General features: G+C 33.0%; 3 protein-coding genes across 6 annotated transcripts in view; 1 reads left to right on the top strand and 2 right to left on the bottom strand.

The window, feature by feature from the left end:
* Positions 1 to 7,956, bottom strand: part of LOC117175990 (glycogen [starch] synthase) — a 26,620-nt gene extending 18,664 nt beyond the window's left edge. The window contains exons 1-4 of one of the 4 annotated variants that reach the window (XM_033365907.1): positions 7,569 to 7,956; positions 5,991 to 6,139; positions 5,710 to 5,894; positions 4,831 to 5,027 (exon numbers count right to left, since the gene is read on the bottom strand). In XM_033365907.1, coding sequence (XP_033221798.1) covers positions 4,831 to 5,027; positions 5,710 to 5,894; positions 5,991 to 6,129 — 521 coding nt within the window. In that variant the 5' untranslated portion in view covers positions 6,130 to 6,139; positions 7,569 to 7,956. The other 3 variants (XM_033365909.1, XM_033365906.1, XM_033365910.1) reach the window with 3 other exon arrangements.
* A 1,051-nt stretch (positions 7,957 to 9,007) lies between these two features.
* Positions 9,008 to 18,419, top strand: LOC117176745 (ruvB-like 2). The gene is made up of 7 exons (XM_033367020.1): positions 9,008 to 9,106; positions 10,494 to 10,607; positions 10,726 to 11,160; positions 12,637 to 13,069; positions 17,545 to 17,813; positions 17,902 to 18,007; positions 18,184 to 18,419. The coding sequence occupies exons 1-7, from the start codon at positions 9,101 to 9,103 to the stop codon at positions 18,207 to 18,209; spliced, it is 1,389 nt and encodes a 462-aa protein (XP_033222911.1). The 5' UTR covers positions 9,008 to 9,100; the 3' UTR covers positions 18,210 to 18,419.
* The window catches only part of LOC117176746, a 29,133-nt gene continuing 27,775 nt past the window's right edge, over positions 18,046 to 19,403 (bottom strand). The window contains exon 3 of the mRNA XM_033367021.1: positions 18,046 to 19,260. Coding sequence (XP_033222912.1) covers positions 19,235 to 19,260 — 26 coding nt within the window. The 3' untranslated portion in view covers positions 18,046 to 19,234. The remainder of the gene's footprint in view (positions 19,261 to 19,403) is intronic.

Genomic DNA, 19,403 nt, shown 5'->3' with positions numbered 1-19,403 from the left:
TTTAGAATAGGAATGGGGGAAAAGGAAATTGAATAATAAAAATACTTAGTTACGGGGGGGGGGCTTTCTCCCCCCTCAAGACCCCTCCTGTCTACGTCGCTGATTATACCATTAAGCCATAAATCCCTTTCGGGGTAAGCGTGACTGACTCGGTGAGGAGAGTAATGTGTGGGCTCCGACCCAGGATGCTGATTAATATGTCTCTAGCAATGACCCCTAAGACCTAGGTGAAGAGCCTCACAAAATCATTATTTAAAGCTCCCCATTCGGTCCCACTAGTATACAAGGTATTTTGTTTCAGTTGTCATTAACTCTGCTGACACTCATCTTCATGCATTTCTTATAAACTATTTGTCCTTCATGTCCATTCATTTTCTCACGCAAGCCCCTGTGTTTCTATGGCTTCTTATGTCTCTTCGGATTCGATTTCCATTCACACATTCTAGCTATTCTTTTCGCGGTCTACCCCTGGGCACACTGCCATTTACTTTACCTTCATACACTTGTTTCTTCATTCGTTCATCTTTCATTCTGTCAAGATGCTCAACCCATCTTAACGAATTTCTTTGACATATGTCAATTAGTGTCTCTTCTACACCACATTCTTTAAGTATTATATGAATACTCACTTTGTCCATCAGTGTTTTGCGACACCTCTTGCACAGGATTTTTATGTAATCGCTTTAATTTTTAGTCTTATCCTTTTCTTGGCAGGTCCAATCTCGCTACCGTACAACACAGTCTGTATAAATATAAAAGTATGTATTGCGTTTTTAGCTTTAATTAATATTTTTTTACTTCTGATAGTGGGTCCTGTTCTATCGATGAACTACTTATCCTCGTTTATACGCCTACCATACTCTACATCATCACTTCTTCTATTCTCTCACCATTTAGTACAATTTTACATATTATTTTCTCACCCTTTCCTTTAAACATCATAGTTTTTGTTTTATTCACATTCATTTTGAGTTCCATATTCTTCATGCTTGTATTCAGTTTTCTCAACATACTTTGCAAGTCTTCGATTGAGCCCGGCATAACAACCTTTTCATCTGCAAAAGCTAACCCACGTTTCCTCTCTGTCCCGAGATCTACACTTTCTTTGTCGAAGAGGGCCAGTCTTAGACACTTGTCCACGAATATAATAAATAGCCATGAGGACATAAAACATCCTTGCCTAACACATTGACCATTTATCCTTACACTCACTTTGCTACTAGCATATATGCTTTTTATTGCTAGTAGGAGCAATCCATTGACTCCATACTCTTTCATGACTTCTATCCACCTTTTCAAATGCTTTTTCTAGGTCAGCAAATGCACAGAAAACTTTTTCCTTTACTCTTAAACTTTTTCTGTTTTCATTTTACTTACGATACTTAATAAACTGATACATCCGTAATTTTTGCAGCTTCTTTTATCTCCCTGTCCTTTGTAGGTTGGGACGATAATCGCCTTTTTCCAGTCATCTGGAACTTCTCCCATCTCGATACATAAATTTCTCAATTCGCGCTGTGAGGTATGCAGTTGTAGCGCCCTACAGTTTGACCTCCTAATAATGCCTTTGAAGAGAATCTCAAAGCCACTAGTATCTCGTATGCATTATATAGCATTTCACCCTTACTATTTCTCATGCTGCCTAACTCTGTACTTTTACCTCCCTTCATAAACGCCCATATATGAAAGTTTCTTGCTTCCAACAAAGTCGCTTTGAATTTTCTTCTCTTCCTCTGTTGTAATTTTATGTTTACTTTCCTTGACTAGCAATTTTACTTTCCTCTTTTTGTGTCTGCAATCATTTTGAAGTCTATTTCCTTCCTCATTGCTAAAGACTTTGTAGTTCAACTTTCTGTTATACGCGTCTTGCCTTTCTTGTCCGGCTGCTTGAATTTCATCATTCAACATGCATCAGCAGACATTCTTCATACCACCGCCGTACCACAGACTTCAGTCGCACTCCTAACAATGACATCCTCGATCATAGCCGATGCGCCCTCTGTATCTTTATTGTTTATTAGCGCCTTCCAAGTTGCGTCATCCATATGTTCATGTACCCTATTTTGAAAATATATTCGCAGTTACACCTTCTGTAGATTATCAATCTTGATTCGCGTTTGTTTAGTTGTTTTCATTCCCTTTATTCTCCATCCCTGATCTAAGCTTAGTTTGGAGACAAGAAGGTAATAATCAGTACTGCATTCCGAACCCCTTATGACATTTGTATCTTTCACTAGCTCTCTCAGTCTTTCATCCGCAACAACGAAGTCAATTATACTGTGGCTACCTCATCTACACCAGGTGTACATGTGGATCATTTTATGCCTAAACCAAGCATTTGTAATAAATAAGCCCTTTTATAAAAGTAAGCTAACTAAACTTTGTCCGTTATCCTTTGTTTTTGGATCCCCAAAATTACCTAGCAGCCTCGCTTTACCCTGGCTTTGGACGCCAACCCATCCATTCATATTTCCTAGTAAAATGATTCTTTCACGATAATCGCCAGTAATTATTGTATCATATAAAGTGTCCGAAAAGATGCCTTTTATTTCGCTTGGTTCACGATCAACTGGGACGTAGCACATTATGATAAATATTCTTCTGATTCCTACTTTCACTCTAACCCACAACAATATAAGAGATATAAATCCTTGGTCCCTAAGATGTTGCTTTGCTCTTCCATTCATAAATAAGCCGACTCTTTGACTATCATGTGATTCACTCCTGGCCAAAATTCCAGACCACCTTTAAACATCCCATTTTTCCATTTTTCAAATGTCGCATTCCCTTTTTCTTTGTTTCAGATACACATAAAACATCTAGCTTTCTTACGTGCATACTTTCTCGTACTTCTTTTACCTTAAGATAATTCATCTCTCTAGCATTCGAAACACCCAGTCTTCATTCAGCGTCTGAAACTTTAACTTTATATTTACCGTGTGCATATCTTTCGTCAATCAAAGTTTCAGTCAATTCCGAGGCTATTTTATATGTTGTGTTATTCATTGTCGAAGGTGTACGCCCAACTACCACCTTTATGCGGAAAATGTATTTTACGAGTCGAAATCATTTCTAAATTAAGTAGCTAGTCGGCGCAGGGTGGAGAGTTAAAATTATAACGTCAGTCCCGCAAAACCTCGGTTAATGGAGGGCGAGTGTAGACACCGAGAGAGTCATAGTTATTCTGTGTTGTACACTGAGAAAGTCACCAGCCTTCTGCAGTGTAGTTTTAGATAGCAGTTTATATTGTCCCATCTGCACATTCCTGGCCTTCCTCTAAGTACGACACCAAAAACTTATATTAAAAAAAGGGTTAAACGACCATCGGAGGGTCTTACTGGGGCAACTGCCATCTACAAAGAACACCGGCTCCCAGTATAACTACGTGAAGTCACACCTATGGCCACGTCTCACGACCGTGATCTTCTCGACAGTCGCTAAAGCTCCCTTTTAAGGTCTTGAATTGCAGAACAGGGAATTATTAAATTTGTAACTACAGTCAAACCTGGATTTAATGTCAATTTTGTGGCAGACTGTGACATTACATCCAGCGCCTCGAAGCTATTTTGTCTCTCTCCTGTTTTTTTCTCTTTCGTTTCTCTCTCTATTTTGTGACGACTGAGTGAGCAGCGCACATCCTCCCGCAGCTCATCATACACATTCCCACCACGCGGCGTCAATTCTAGGAAATACTAAATCCAGATTCGATTGTATTTCACTTTGATATAATTTATTTTTAAACGATATTAAATAAATTTGCTCGCAAGGTTAAGCGCGACTATTGGTTCTCGCGCTTCGCGCTCAATAATATATTTATCTCGCTTTTTGCGCTCGGTCTTTGTATTACCCTCCACATTTATGCACAGACCACAATGCGAAATTTTCTACATGGTATGTTAAAAACTATTATATCAAATGTCTATTACAATTTTTTGTGTGTACCTTGGTCTGGTACTGCTTATTCAGATATTGCAAAATAATGTTCACATTTTATTTTCCCTGATCCTAATAGGACCCTGCTCTGGTTGTTTAATCCTTTTCCCTTTTTTTAAGTATATATATATATAATTGCGCTTCGCGCTCAACACTTTGGTTATACAGGCTCTAATTTGTTAAATTATGGGCTAATCGAAAAATTCGACTAGAATAGTTTTAAAATATATTTGGTATATAGTAAAAATTTTGAATGAAGTTTTTGAATCTGTGAAAAAATTTTTTCTCTATTTTTTGAAAATTTTCAAATTTTTTAACAGTATATAACCTTTCTAATTTTGTTTAGATAATTAGCAAGTCCTTTACCCATCTCTAAGAAACTTTGACAAAAATTTATAAAATTAAAAAAAAAATTTTTTTTTGAAATTTTGAAAATGATCTCAATTTTTTAATTTTGGTTGGAAATGTCTGATTAACGAACTTAACCTTCGTTGTGGGGACCTTCAGAAGTGTATGAAATGCGGACTCGACTGGACAAATCTTTCAAATGTTAGCGTGGCTACAACATTCAGGTAACCATACATAGACATACGGACAGACACCTACAAAATTTTATGATCGAAAACATCGTACAATCCGAAGCTTAGGAAATGGAGAATATATAAATTAAAAATATTTTTCATGCATTTTTGTATAAATTATCATGCAGGACGTATATTTTATACGTCATTTTAGCCAACATCGAAAAAGTTCAAAAATATTTTTGAATGAAAAGTGAAGAAATAGTGGCGTTAGAGGCCAAGTACGAGAAAGCATTGACATTTTTTTCGAAATAGTAATGACGTTAAAAAAGTGTAAAATACTGGATCAGAATTAAAAATATTAATTTTTCTTTACTTGAATTCTGATATGAATTGGCAAACCATGTAGCCAAGAATAATTGCATCGTTGGCTTCCGAATCTAGATGCGGTATGCCGAGATGGCACGTGTTCCACAGTTCCGCCTTATAATCATCCAATTTCCATGCTGCACTTCCAATGTCAAATAAGATTACTTGAGGATTCCCATCTACTAACCAGGTTCCTGTTACTACCTGAAATAAGTAATATGCTGTTTGATGCTTAAGAATTAACAAATAATATTTGTCAGAAAAATAAAAATTACGTTTAGAAATTAGGCATCAAATAAAAATATAAAAACTAATATTTATTTTTGAGATAAAAATTCTACTTTCCTCAGCCTATAATTATAAATGTTATTTAGAAACAGCAACCAAATACCTCAGAATTGGGCCATAAATTTTGTAATATTTTGTATTATTTATTAATTTTTATTAAAACCAATAGTTCTTCCAATAGTTGAACCTGACCCCGAACCAAAATTGTCTAGCAACTTGGAAAATCGCCAGCTTTTTACCGATCAGACGCATGTAAGCAGTCGCCGCACTTAAATATATTATTGCCAAGGTGATTTAATCAACAACACTTTCCCATTATAAAAAATACTCGTTTCTCTAACAATTGCCGACAAAGCAGAGCTGACAAAAATATTGATTAATTACTCAAAAATGTATACGGTATTTTTTAAATCGAAGAAACAAACTTTATTTTCCTCGAAAAAACATTCCACCAAACAAGCGATTGTAATTCAATTTAATAATGTAAAATTAAAAAAAATTACTTAAACTATGAAACAATATTATTAAATTATAAAATTATATTGTTAATCTACAGTTCCTCATTTATTTTGACGGAATAAACAATAATAAATTCTACCTTAAATCCCTTTTCCCGCATAATTTGGACTGCCTTGTTTAAAGGACTGTTAGAAGGAAAATCCATTTCTTCAACTTCCGTTCTCGCACACGCTTCCTTGTAAGGACCAATTAAAATATACTGATCGCCCAATTCTTCAGTAGAAACAAAGGCTTTTGATCTGATGACGGTGTAAATCCCACCAACTGAAATTTAAAAAAGAAAATTAGTTTTTACAGTCTCCAAAAACTTCAATCTTCATTTTCAAAAATTAGCCTATTCTTTATTGAAATTTATTTTACCTTTGTTTGCAGCTTCCCAAGAGACTTCAAAATTCCATCGATTTTCAATCTGGGCCATTAGACCATGGTCCATATTTCCTAGCAAATCATTTGTACTGTCTAAACGATAAAATCGTCGCGAAGCTCTTTCCTTCGACATCTTAGTTTTCCTGCGATTTTTACCAACATCTTTTATGCTTACATATATTTTATGGAACTTCTCTTTTACTTAAATATTATCTTTATAATATTAAAAAAATTTAAATTACAGAAAATAATTGAGAATAAATCAAAATGTAAATTGATTGATTTGAATGGAGACATTTAAGAGTGTGTTGTTCAAATTATATCGCTAGATTCTTGGTTTATTTTTAATAATTTTTCTTGAAATAAATGAAATAAATAAGCAATTGTGCCGATTAGTATTGAAGAATGAGTTTAATTTTTAAAGTAAACAAAATAATTTTTTAAGAATTTTACATGTCGAGTTTGAAGCCAAGGAAGTCTATAAGGATGTTAAAAAAATCCTTTAGACTTTCTCTTCAATTAAAACTCGACATCAGTAAAAGTCCTAAAACGTGATATATTTATGGTTCCACGAGAGCATATATTTTTCCTCTAAATCTCGACATGCTGTGAGAAATTAAAAAATAAATCGTTATGTTCCCGAAATTCTATGTTAAGTTCTATTATACTACTTTCAAATCTTAAATAGCTTTTTAGAACAAAATTTTACTTTTTGAGAGGATTTAAATTTAAAAACTTTAAAATTGAACATTTTCAAACAAATCAATTTTTTTGTTAGATCACTCAATCAGTCGTCGATTGGAAACGTCATTTACAATAAAAACAGACAAATGTTAGTTAAACGTTTCGGTCAAAATAAATTTTTCCCCAAATAAATAAATAAATTTCAAAACAAAGTTCGACAGCTCTACTAATTAAAAAAGTCATAATCCTTAATTTTCTATCTTAGAAAATTTGATATCGGAAATTTGACTACAAATTTTACGCTCTTTAAAACGAACTGTTTCATTGTCCTGAAATTCGGGATAAGTAGTCAAATTTTCTTCATAAGATTGGCTGGTCGTTCTGAAATTCCGAGATGATTAGTCCAGCTCCTCCAATTTTTCAGGAAAATTTCCAATTTTTCGGGAGACTTTACAATTAAGATACTTGATAAAATCCAACTAATAATTATTCAACCCACAAATGTAATCTTTATACAGAATTATAATTTCATGACCAAACTTCACCCGAATATTATTCAAGACTGAGCACTACAATAGTTCGAAATTTACTGGCACACATCCATTTGACACGTCACATTTTTTCCGCGTGCTATTCCGAAATTTCCCAAATTTAAAATTTATCCTCTTCCACTCAAATAACATCAAAATTTTTGGATTTGCTCCAAAATGATTCAATCATTTCGAACCATCTCTGATAAGGGGAATAAACGTCAAATTTCAATAAGATGATTACAGTCACAATTCCTAAATCTTGTTTATTGTGACTGCTCTCAACAAGGAAATAAACACAAAAATCTTAAATAAAAATTAAACACCTCTCGGTGAATATTTTAAGAGGGTTGTTTACCTTTTTTAGAGCAAGGTCGAATTTTCAAGTTCAAGGAATCCTCGACGAATCCGTGAATGGTATTTTGATGAATGATGAATGACGATGGCACTGCAGGGTTGGTGAAGGTCAACGCTGACTAGGAAAGGTCAAACGACGAGGGCACAAACACAACTCAGTAACTCATCAGTCACATGAGTCAAAGATGGTCCGGTCAACGATCTTGCTCCAAAAGGAAGTGCAAGAGACGAAAACCCTCTTCAAGGAAAATGAATTCCATTGATTTATCCGCAAGCAGCAGGCACTAGATGTTGCCGCGATCCGCGATAATGGATCGCGCCTTTTCGACTTGTATATTCTTGTCTCACGAATTTTTGAGCAACGTCAGGCACGTGTATAGAGGCCGGCCACACGCATCGTGCGTGTGACGTCGCGACACTCGGATGCTCGAGAACCAATCATTTCTCGAGTTTCAAAATCAGGGTCAAGATTCACGATGCACGAAACTTATGCGTGTTTCTCTACGATCTCACAACTCTTTCAGTAATTTTACTCGTGATGTATATAACTTAATCACCCTAAAAAATTACACAAATAATTGTCTTTTATGAATGGAGCAACATTAAAATCTGGGTTTATATGCTAATTTAAATAATATTGAGAGGAAGCTTATTCTCCCTACTGAAAATTCCTATATAGTTTCCTATATAGGTTCCTATATAGGAACATACATAGGATCATGTAAAGAGATCCTTCATAGGAACCTATATGTTTCACCTATAGGAAATGACATGGGATCCTATAAAGGATCCTATATAGGTTCCTGTATAGGATCTTATATTCCTGTATGGGACCATATCCAGATGCGCAGTAGTATTCTATAGCACGTAAGGCTGCGCAGAAGTTTTTTTGGTCCTCCAGGAGCACCTAGAGATATATGTACCATTAAGTTCCATGAGGTACTATTAGATAGCTTATTAGGGAGTATCCTATACAGGCACCTATATAGGAATTTTCTTTAATGGAAAAAATTACGTACACAGTTTAAAAATATGTTACGTGTTACTTTTAAAAGGTTAGAATTGAATATTTTATTTACGTGAACATATAAAGATGAAATATATTATTTTTAGTTGTCAATTTAATTCATTTTTGCAACAGAGCAATTAAAAATACAGAAAATCCTAAAAGTGAAAGAAAAAAGGTACAATAAATTACTTTGAATTCATGAAATTTCAACTACGTATTGTAAAATAACAAGATAAGTTTACATTGAAGTATATAGCAATTAGTATTCCTAAACCGAAATATTTTTTATTTGTAGAACAAGTAGAGATAACCTTGTTTTAACGTTTTAACGAACTTGTCTTTTTTTATACATTTGTACGACTTTTAAAAAGACCGCTGATTCGCGCGAACAACATGGCTTGCGCACGCGCTTAAGTATTGCGCGTGTGCAATACTTCGTGGAAAACAACGCTTCGTGCAAAAGGTGCACACGAAACAAAACCGGTGTTAATTTTTCATGAGATTCGTTTAAAAAAAAGAGAATTATGGCGGTAAGTGATCCAACTGTATGTCTATTATTAAAATAGAAATAGTTTTATATATTCAAACTTCGGATATGAGGCTTGCGTATCATTAAAATCGACAAGCTCTATTTTAGACATCCTAACCTCTTTATAACTTTGATTTTTTCCTTTTTTTCGCTTTTTGATCTTTGATTGTTAATTATTTTCACGAATTATTAATAGGGGTAGACTCTCATTGTTCCGTAATTTAAAATATGTATTTCTAATGATTAAATGTAAATAACGAGTAAAACGGGTGTTGACATGGCAACATGTTTTCGATCAAACGGTTTTCTTGAAAATTAATCTGTAATTTTTTGTCAATTAAAAGATGCATAATAATAATGGAACAGCGCAAATATCCCAAATGTTTATGTTATTCATACACTTTTTCAATACTTATATAATTTTGGGAAACGGTTGAAAATAAATAAAGGCACGTCAGTCTGGCTCATCTGAGTTTTTATTTTGTTCAAATAGTGCAATTTTATTAATTTGTATTATTTTTTAATGTAAGTAAGACCAGGGCTTTATAGCCCCCGCTAAAGTAGAATTAATAAATTTGTATTCAAATTAAATAAGAACTGAAATGGACGAGACAGGCATTTCCTTATATGAAGAGTTAGCGAACAAAACATAATAAATGTACTGGAGATGATTCCTCAATAATTAGACGTATTCTGTTTCTCCAAGACACCAGAGATAGAAGAAAAATTTAAATATAATATCGTATAGAGTAAACAATCTTTCTGATTATCCAATATTATCGAATTATTGAACCTATAAGCTTGGATTCATATAAACATTCAAAAAATTTTAAAGCACAATATATACATTTTTCTAATTATATAGCCACTGAGTATATTAACATGTAATAATTTTTATCAGAAAATACCTGCGATTCACTTTCATAGGAAACTGTCCAAATTTTTTGATTTAAAAATGTAAGCCTTTTACCATTGATTTATTTCATGATAAACACTGCAGAATTCAACACATATTTCAAAATTTAAATTAATAAAATTTGACACTTTCAAGTTGAAAGTGTTTAAAACTATTACATATTTGAATTATAAATAAGTCCAAAAAGATAAATTCGTCAAAATTGAACATTATTGATAGTAGATTTGAAAAATTATGCCACGTGGACCACTGCAAGAATGAACGATTTTTAATGAAAATTATGAATGGAAATGTTTAAAATGTTTAATTTCGAAAAACATACATATCGTGATTGATGATTTTAGTTACCTCTTGGTGTTTTAATCAAAGTTATCATTTTTCTGATCTTGGAATATCCCTAGGAAGGCTGAATTTATAAGATAATACAATAATTGAAACAAACTAAATGACATTTATAAACAATTTTGTTTAGTCTGTCGCTGCAGCTAAAGTTCAAGAAGTCCGCGAGATCACTAGAATTGAGCGAATCGGCGCTCATTCCCATATCAGAGGTCTTGGCTTGGACGACAGTTTAGAACCTCGCCATGTGAGTATAAAAAATATTTGTCCTCTAGAAGTGAATTCAATGGCACTCATTTAATACTTTTTAAATAACTAATTTTGAACAAATTCGATGTAAAATTATTGTTTTTCTTTCCCTTCAGGTATCGCAAGGAATGGTTGGTCAGCTTATGGCTCGTCGAGCCACAGGCGTCGTCCTGGAAATGATAAAAGATGGCAAAATAGCAGGACGAGCAGTTCTCTTAGCTGGTCAACCGGGCACTGGGAAAACTGCAATTGCCATGGGTCTCGCTCAAGCTCTCGGACAAGACACGCCTTTCACGTCGATGGCAGGTTCAGAAATCTATTCCCTAGAAATGAGCAAAACTGAGGCTTTGACTCAAGCCTTCAGGAAATCTATCGGTGTCAGAATCAAAGAAGAAACTGAGATAATCGAGGGAGAAGTGGTTGAGATTCAAGTTGACAGACCCGCGACAGGAGTTGGCGCAAAAGTAGGAAAACTGACCCTGAAGACAACAGAAATGGAGACTATTTACGATCTTGGAAATAAGATGATCGACAGTCTGATGAAAGAAAAAGTAATAATAATATATTGATTTAATGATATTAAGTTTTAATCATTCTTAAGAACAGCTCACGCTCACCACATTATTTACACTTTTTTTAACGATAAAGCTATTTTAAACTATTTTTTTTTTATTTTGACTTTGTACGTATTTCCAAACTTTTTTTTATAGATTGTCTAAAATAACATGCGCTATTTTGAATTTTCAAAAGATTCTAAGGGATTTTGGAATGTCCCGAAAATTTCTAGAGATTATAAGAAATTTCAAGAGATTAAAAATTTCAAGACAAATTACGTGATTTTAAATTTCAAGGGATTTGTGGAGGTTTTATCAGACCTACGCGATTTTATAGGATCTCCCAGGTCTATATAGATTTAAAAAATGTCAAGGGCTTTTAAAAGGGTATCAAACATATCAAAGAATTACTAAGGATTTTAGGGAATTTCTAGAGTATTACATATACATTAGGGACAAAATAAAATGGAATAAAATTTCAAGGGATTTCTACGGATTTTATGGGGTTTCGGAGGATATAAAAGATTTAAAAACATTTGAAATCTATTATACATTTGTTATATTGTTTATATTAAATATATGAATGATTTATAGATGTTATATGGGATTTCACAAGATTTAAAGGAGGTTTCGTAAGATAACTATTTAATTAAATTTTGAATTAAATCTTAAGGCATTTACAAAATTGTGAGGAACTTCAGGGAGTTTTACAGTCTTACGAAGTGGACAGGGATCTAAAATTCCAAAAATAATTCTTGCGCAATTTATGTACGCTCCTTTAGCAATTTCTAAGGTTCGAAAGGAATTTAAAAAAGTTGTAACAATTTCACGAGATTTCAGAGAATTTGAACAAAATTTAAGGCTTTTTAATATATTTCAGCGGATTTCAACGATTTCACGGGATTTCAAAGCTTTTAGGGTCTTCTAAAAAAATTCCAGTGGGCTTTATAAGATTTTATGGAATTTCAAACACTTAATCATTTTTTAAGAAATTTTGAAAGATATTACAGGTTTTAAGATGCTTTACGGGGCAATATTCGAGTTCTTTCAGATTACAAGAGATTTCATTCCCAATATTTAAGGAACTTTATAAAGGTATTTAGAAGAGTTTAGGATATTTTTAAGTATTCGAAGAAATTTCACGGTATTTCCACATGTTTTAGGGCTTCTAAAGAATTTTGTAAGATTAAAAAAAATGCCAAGGATTTTAAAAATGTATTTGTGATAGCAATGGTATTAGGAAGATTCCGAGAGATTTCTAAAAATATATATGGATATTTAATATTTTAAGGTATTTCATCATATTTAAGGGATTCATGATATTTCAAAAGATTCGAAGGGATAATACGGATTTTAAGGGATTTCAAAAGACTGACGAAATTCGCAATAATATTCAGGGGATCTTAAAAGATTTCAAAGCCATTAGGGTATAAGTTTAATTCCCATTTTAATATTTGTTATCTTTTTGTTAAGGTTCAAGCTGGAGATGTTATAACAATAGACAAAGCGACCGGGAAGATAAACAGGCTCGGTCGTTCATTCACTCGAGCTAGAGATTACGACGCAACCGGATCCCAAACGCGATTCGTTCAGTGTCCAGAAGGTGAATTGCAAAAGCGAAAAGAAGTTGTTCACACGGTCAGTCTTCACGAAGTGGATGTTATAAATAGCAGAACGCATGGATTCCTCGCGCTATTTTCTGGAGACACTGGAGAGATTAAATCGGAAGTTCGAGAGCAAATAAATGCAAAAATTGGCGAATGGCGAGAGGAAGGAAAAGCTGAAATAGTTCCAGGAGTCCTCTTTATTGACGAAGTGCACATGCTGGACATGGAGTGTTTTTCATTTTTGAACCGAGCCTTGGAAAACGAAATGGCCCCTATTGTTATTATGGCCACGAATAGAGGTAAGGGATCGTCCATAAACTACGTTACCACTTTAGGGGGGGGGGGGGGGGGGGGGGGGGGGGGGGGGGCAGGTCCCAGTCAAAGTAATTTTACACAGATTAAAACCTGTCAAAATTTAGAGAAATTTTTTCTAAAAGTTCATATGGTAACGTTTCCAGATGATGAATTTTTTTGATAGAAAAATAATCTTTTCGTTAAAAAATTTATGCTCTTACATGAAACCTCAACGTTTTGGTCGAGGACTCTTAAATTTGATTAAAAATTTGTCTTTGGTATTAAATTAATCTTGTTGTTCAAGAAATCTGGAATTTTTTCTTAAATTCGTCATTTTTTGCAGTAAACTAATTTTGTTTTGTTTAAAAATTTTTCTTTTTTATTTGAAAATTCAACTTTTTAATTGAAAATACTTGAATTTTATTGAAGATTTATCTATTTTTGTAGTAAATTAATATTTTTGTTTAAAAATTCATCTTTTTGGTTTAAAATTTAACTAGGTTTTAAAGTTGAACTACTCTCTTAAAAAAATATCTTTTTTTTTTTAAATTCAACTTTGGTAAAAATTCTGGAATTTTATGGAAAATTCATATTTTTTGGTAATAGATTAATCTTTTTGTTCAAAAATTCAACTTTTTGTTTAAGAATTCTTAAATTTGGTAAAAAAAACCCTTTTTTGGTAGAAAATTAATCCTTTCGTTTACAAATTTTTGTTTTTAGATGAAAATTCAACCTTTTGGTGGAGAATTTTGAAATTTTATTAACCACTTCGTTGGCATTGCAAATGCGTCAAAATTTTCCGTGCCCTGTGTAGCATTGATGCAAAATGAGTCAGTCTTTTTTTTTCCTATTTAACTTACTCCGATGTTGCATTAAAGTCTTACTCGGTGGTTTTTGGGGTCGCTGAATCCGCGGATATTTTCGTCCACAATTTAAAAATTTTTAATTTTGACTTTACTTTCGGGTTCAGCGACCCCAAAAACACGTAAGGACCAATATTTGTCGAAATCGAGCTGTTTTTTGTATTTTCGTCCGTAATATTGGATCCGCCATTTTAGATTTCTGAATTTTGACTTCATATTTAGATTCAGCGATCCCAAAATCCCCAGATTACATTATTTCAGGACAACAAATTTTCCTGCCATTTTGAGAACTTTGTCGAATTCTCTCTGCCAACGAGGGGGTTAAAGATTCGTCTTTGCCGGTAGAAAATTAATCTTTATTTTAAAATTCCCTTTTTTCGTTAAAAATTAATCTTTTTTTAGTAAAAAATTAAACTTTTTGATTGAGAATTCATCAATTTTCTTAACATTTTTTAAAAGTTTTAAAGTAAAACTTTTAAGTAAAACTACTTTCTCAAGAATTCAACAAATCTCTTTCTCAACAATTCACTTGAATTTAAAAAAATCGTTTTTCGGTAAAACGTTAATCTTTTTATTTAAAAATGCATATTTTTTAGTTGAAAATTCAACTCTTTGATTGAGAATTCTTAAATTTTGTTAAAAATTAGTTTTTTTTTCGGTAGAAAATTAATCTTTTTGTTTAAAAATTTATCTCTTTCGTTAAAAATTTAACCACTAGGTTTTTGATCACTGTGCATATTTTTAATTTGATAAGTCAACTTTTTTGTATAGAAAAGTTGTCATTTTGTCTTGAAATTTCAATAATTAAATGAAAAAGATAAACTATTTGGTAGAAAATTCGTTTTTTTTTCATCATTTAAAATTATTATTTTTCTAATTAAATGTTTGATTATTCCCGGATGAACTGTCACATAAAATTGAATTAGGCACATTTCAACACCTACTTTGAAAATCACTTTTTTATTTTAATTTTTGATTTATTACCGAAGTTTATAGTTCACTACACGGTGGCGTAGACAATATAGGCAATACAGGGGGAGGGGGTGTTAGAACAAAATCAATGGTTGTCAATGAGGGGGGAGTCAAAATTTGCCTTTAATTGGTAACGTAGTTTATGGATGGTCCCTAAGACTGCATGGTGGCTATTTGATCGGGAAACCGGAAGTTTAATTAAAAACCCGGGCATTTATTTCTGTTCGCAGTAAAATTGTTCAAGTTTTCATTGTTTTAATCATTTTGTTCAACTTAGAAAAGTGATTTCTACTTTATCTACCTTCGCAGGATATATGAGTTTTTTTTATTAAGTTACACATTTATTTATTGATTTGCGGTTTATGAATTTTAGATTTTTTTAGAATATCTCCGTTCACATTATTTAAATTATCATTTATTATTGTTTTTATTGCTACAAGAAATTAAGAATATACTTTGAGATACTTACGTGAGATTTTTTGTTTTAACCCTTAAATGACACTGTGGGTCCATTGGACCCCAGACCATTTTTCAACGAATATAAAAATTCGTATATTCCATGAATTTTTCATTGTTTTTCAAAGTGTTAAAAATAAAATTTAAGTTACTATACCGATTGATTCTTTAGAAGAGATATTAAAGAATACCCAAAAAAAACTTTTTAACAGAAATATCAAAAATTAAAGTTTTTACAACAGTTTAAAAACGTTGGGGTCGAAAAGACCCCAAGTGTCAGCTACGTTATTTTTTGGAGGTGTGTCATTTAAGGGTTAATCTTCCAAATTATATAATCTTCAACAGCTTGTGATACAGGAGTAATTAGTATGGAATGTTAATAAACTAACTTGTTCAAGTGCAGCCATCATTTAATGCACTTGTCTTAACCTAGAAAATTTAACAATGTTACCGTGTAAATCCGAGAAAAGACCGCTTTATTTTTATTATGTAGAAAAGACGCTTATCATATGATTTCAAGACTGTGACATTCCTTGAGCCTGATTTGTAAATTTTACTTTATATACACCATTAAGCCATTTCCCTTTCGGGGTAGGCGTTACTCACTCGGTGGGGGAAAGGAGTAATGTGTGGAAGGGATAGAGAATTTTCAGATAGATCCAGAATTCTCGTGTTATTTATGTAAATAACACGTTCGTTCCGCAACACTGCTCCGACCCAGGTTGCTGATCAATCTCTCTAGCAATCACCCCAAGTGAATATCCTCACAAAGTCGTTATGTAAGGTTCCCCACTTGAGTCCATTAGAGGCCAAGGTCTTTTGTTTCAGGCGTCATTCACTGTACTGACACTCTTTTTGTTAACTATTTGCCGCCATACTTTCCTGTCCTGGCATACTTCTCTAGCTTCTTTTATGTCCAAGCAGGCTCTCGCGTTTCTGTGACTTCTTACGTCTCTTCTAACTAGGGTCTCATTCACACATTCTAACCATTCTTTCCGTGGTCTACCTCTGGGCACGATGCCATTTACTTTACCTTGATACACTTGTTTCGTTAGTCGTTAATTTGGCATTCTCTCAACATGTCCGAACCATCTTAATCGATTTCTTTCCCATGTGTCTACTAGCGTCTCTTCTGCACCACATTCTTTTAGAATTATCTCGTTACTTACTTTGTCCATTAGAGATTTCCCGCTTATTATGCGCATGAATCTCATGTCAATTGCGTTAATTTTACTCTTATCTTTTTCTTGATAAGTCCATGTCTCGCTACCGTATAGTACAGTCGGTACAAATATAGAATTATGTATTGCCATTTTAGCTTTGATATATTTTTACTTCTGATAAGGGGACCTGCTCTACCAATAACCTTCTTACCTTTATTTATTCGTCTATCTAATTCCTCGTCTATCTTCCCTGGTAAATAAGCTACCAAGGTATACGATCTTGGCAACTTGTTCAATTCTCTCGTTATTTAATAAAATATTGCATAGTGTTTTCTCACTCTTTTCTTCGAACACCATAGTTTTTGTTTTATTTGCGTTAATTTTGAGGCCCATGCTCTTCGTGCTTGCATCTAGTTTATTCAACATTCTTTGTAAGTCTTCGATTGACTCTGCCATAACAACCTTATCATCTGCGAACGCTAACCCACGTACCCTTACTATTTCGAGATCCACATACTCTTCGTCGAAAAGAGCCATTCTTAAACACTTGTCCATAAATAATATAAATAACCATGAAGACATAACGTATCCTTGTATAACTTTTTGAATAATATCGAAACAGTCACTCAATTTCCCATTCACCCTTACACCCGCTTTGCTACCCGTATATATTGTTTTTATAGCTTATAGGAGCCATCCATTGACTCCATACTCTTTTTACATTATAAGAAAAACATTTTACAATTTTTTATTATGTTGTGTTCCAGGATGTTTAGAATGAACGTCATGAATTAAAATAAATCTAAGCATTTTGCGGCAAATATGAATATCTTACTTTTAGTTGACCAGGAAAATTGAACAACTTGACCGAGAAAAGTTGGGAAATGACCGGGAATTCAAAATCGTCCCTCGAATCGCCACCCTGCAAAAGGGATGTTCAAATAATATTTTAAGAAAATTGCAATGTTGGAAGGATTAAAAGTTTAGTGATTTAAAACTTGAAACAGTTTTATATTTGATTCGCAGGAATTACGAGGATTAGAGGAACAAACTACAAAAGCCCTCATGGAATACCCATCGATTTGCTCGACCGGATGATTATTGTTCCTACGTGTCCTTACGAGGAAAAGGAATTGAAGGAAATTTTGAAAATCAGATGCGAGGAAGAGGATTGCGAGATGAGTGACGACGCATTAACAGTTCTTACTCGTATTGCTTTGGAAACTTCTCTGAGATACGCCATTCAACTTATTACCACTGCCTCTCTCGTCAGTCGAAAAAGAAAAAGCACCGAGGTCATATCTACAATCGTCGTCAAACTAGTTTAATGTGAATAAAAAACTGTAAAGAAGGTACTAATTAGACAATTTTTTGTTGTTGCAGGTAGGAATTGAAGACGTAAAGCGGGTATATTCTCTGTTTCTAGACGAAAGAAGGTCGACGCAGTTCTTAAAGGAATATCAAGATGACTTCATGTTCAACGAATTACGTAAGTAACTGACTTCATATTGAATAAAAAATGCAATCAAGTTTGACAAGTTTCCCTTTATTTGAACATTTACTGCTTAAATATACTCTGGTCGTCTCTATTCTACGTTAACATTAAAATTACAAATACAAAATACGGAAATGCACTCATCGGACTTATCAGACGTTTTTTTTCAGCGGATCAAACTATGGACACTTCATAATGAGCACCTGGTCTATATACAATTAGTTAACATTAAGTCAGCATCTTCCAATGACTCTTGATTCCATTTCAATATTAATTTTCTTAATATTGACTATTTTTAATTCCTGCCGTCAGTAATTATAAATAATTAGAATTCACATCCGTTAGAACATTAAGTTTTTGTAAATTTGTTATAAAAAATTGGAATAAATTGACGAAAAATGATGAATCACTGCATTTAAGGAAAAGAGACCCTACCGGTTTTCAATAAAGGTTACTATTGTATAAAAATATTGAAATTCTCTTTCTTCATTTTTTCTCTTTTATATTCATTATTGCAGGTTTTATTTACATAGCGATATAAAACAATACTTTTATTCTGATCATCAGAATTAATCAGAATATACAGTAGCTTTCTGATCAAGAGTCATTGTTTCAATAATTTTAGTAAAATTAAAATCATTTATATTTTTTGTTTTTGTTTTATTATAAATTTTTGATTTTATGTACTTGTCAGAAAGCTATTGTAATCATTTTTGGTTTGTAGCTTGACATTTTATACAGTTTCGAAATTAATATAATACGTAAGAACTGAATCTTTATTTTTATTCGATCAAATTTTTAAGAACCGATTCTTTCGTCAGTAAATATTGGAAAGATGCCCCGTTGCTTACATACAGTTAATTTCATATTAGCAGTCATGTAAATTATAATGCTTCAGAAAATTTTAATCGCAAAAAGAGTTCATGCAAAAATTAATCAAATTAAGAACAGACAGACAACTTAAAACCTACAAAAAAATCGAATTCATTAATTTTATTAAAGATTTTAGTGTGGCTAGTCTTATTGGGACTTTTAAATTAAATCCTTTAAAGAGTTTGAAGCGGTTCATGTGAAAGGAAATTTCCGGTTAACTCCAGTTTCTGTTGCTGTAACCTTTCTCGTGATCTCATCCTAGGTTGACAAATCACAACGCAATCATAATGAGGCCAACGTTAAACAGCGACAAATGCGGCAGCTGGTATTTACACTTTCCTAGTGCGCTTAAATGTTTTCTTGAGCGTTCTTCACTGTAAAATAAATAAAATAAAATCGTAAATTGCGAGGGAAAATGTTTCTTCAAAATTGGGAGAGATAGTGAAATAGTATTCATAACTAAGGATTTTAAGTTTATAGCGATAAGTTTAAGTATAAATGGACTTTAAAAAAATTA

This window comes from Belonocnema kinseyi, chromosome 7 (assembly GCF_010883055.1).
Source record: "Belonocnema kinseyi isolate 2016_QV_RU_SX_M_011 chromosome 7, B_treatae_v1, whole genome shotgun sequence".
In the NCBI taxonomy this organism is placed as follows: domain Eukaryota; kingdom Metazoa; phylum Arthropoda; class Insecta; order Hymenoptera; family Cynipidae; genus Belonocnema; species Belonocnema kinseyi.
Note: the sequence above shows the minus strand (reverse complement) of the source record. Positions and strands in the feature narration are given on the sequence as shown.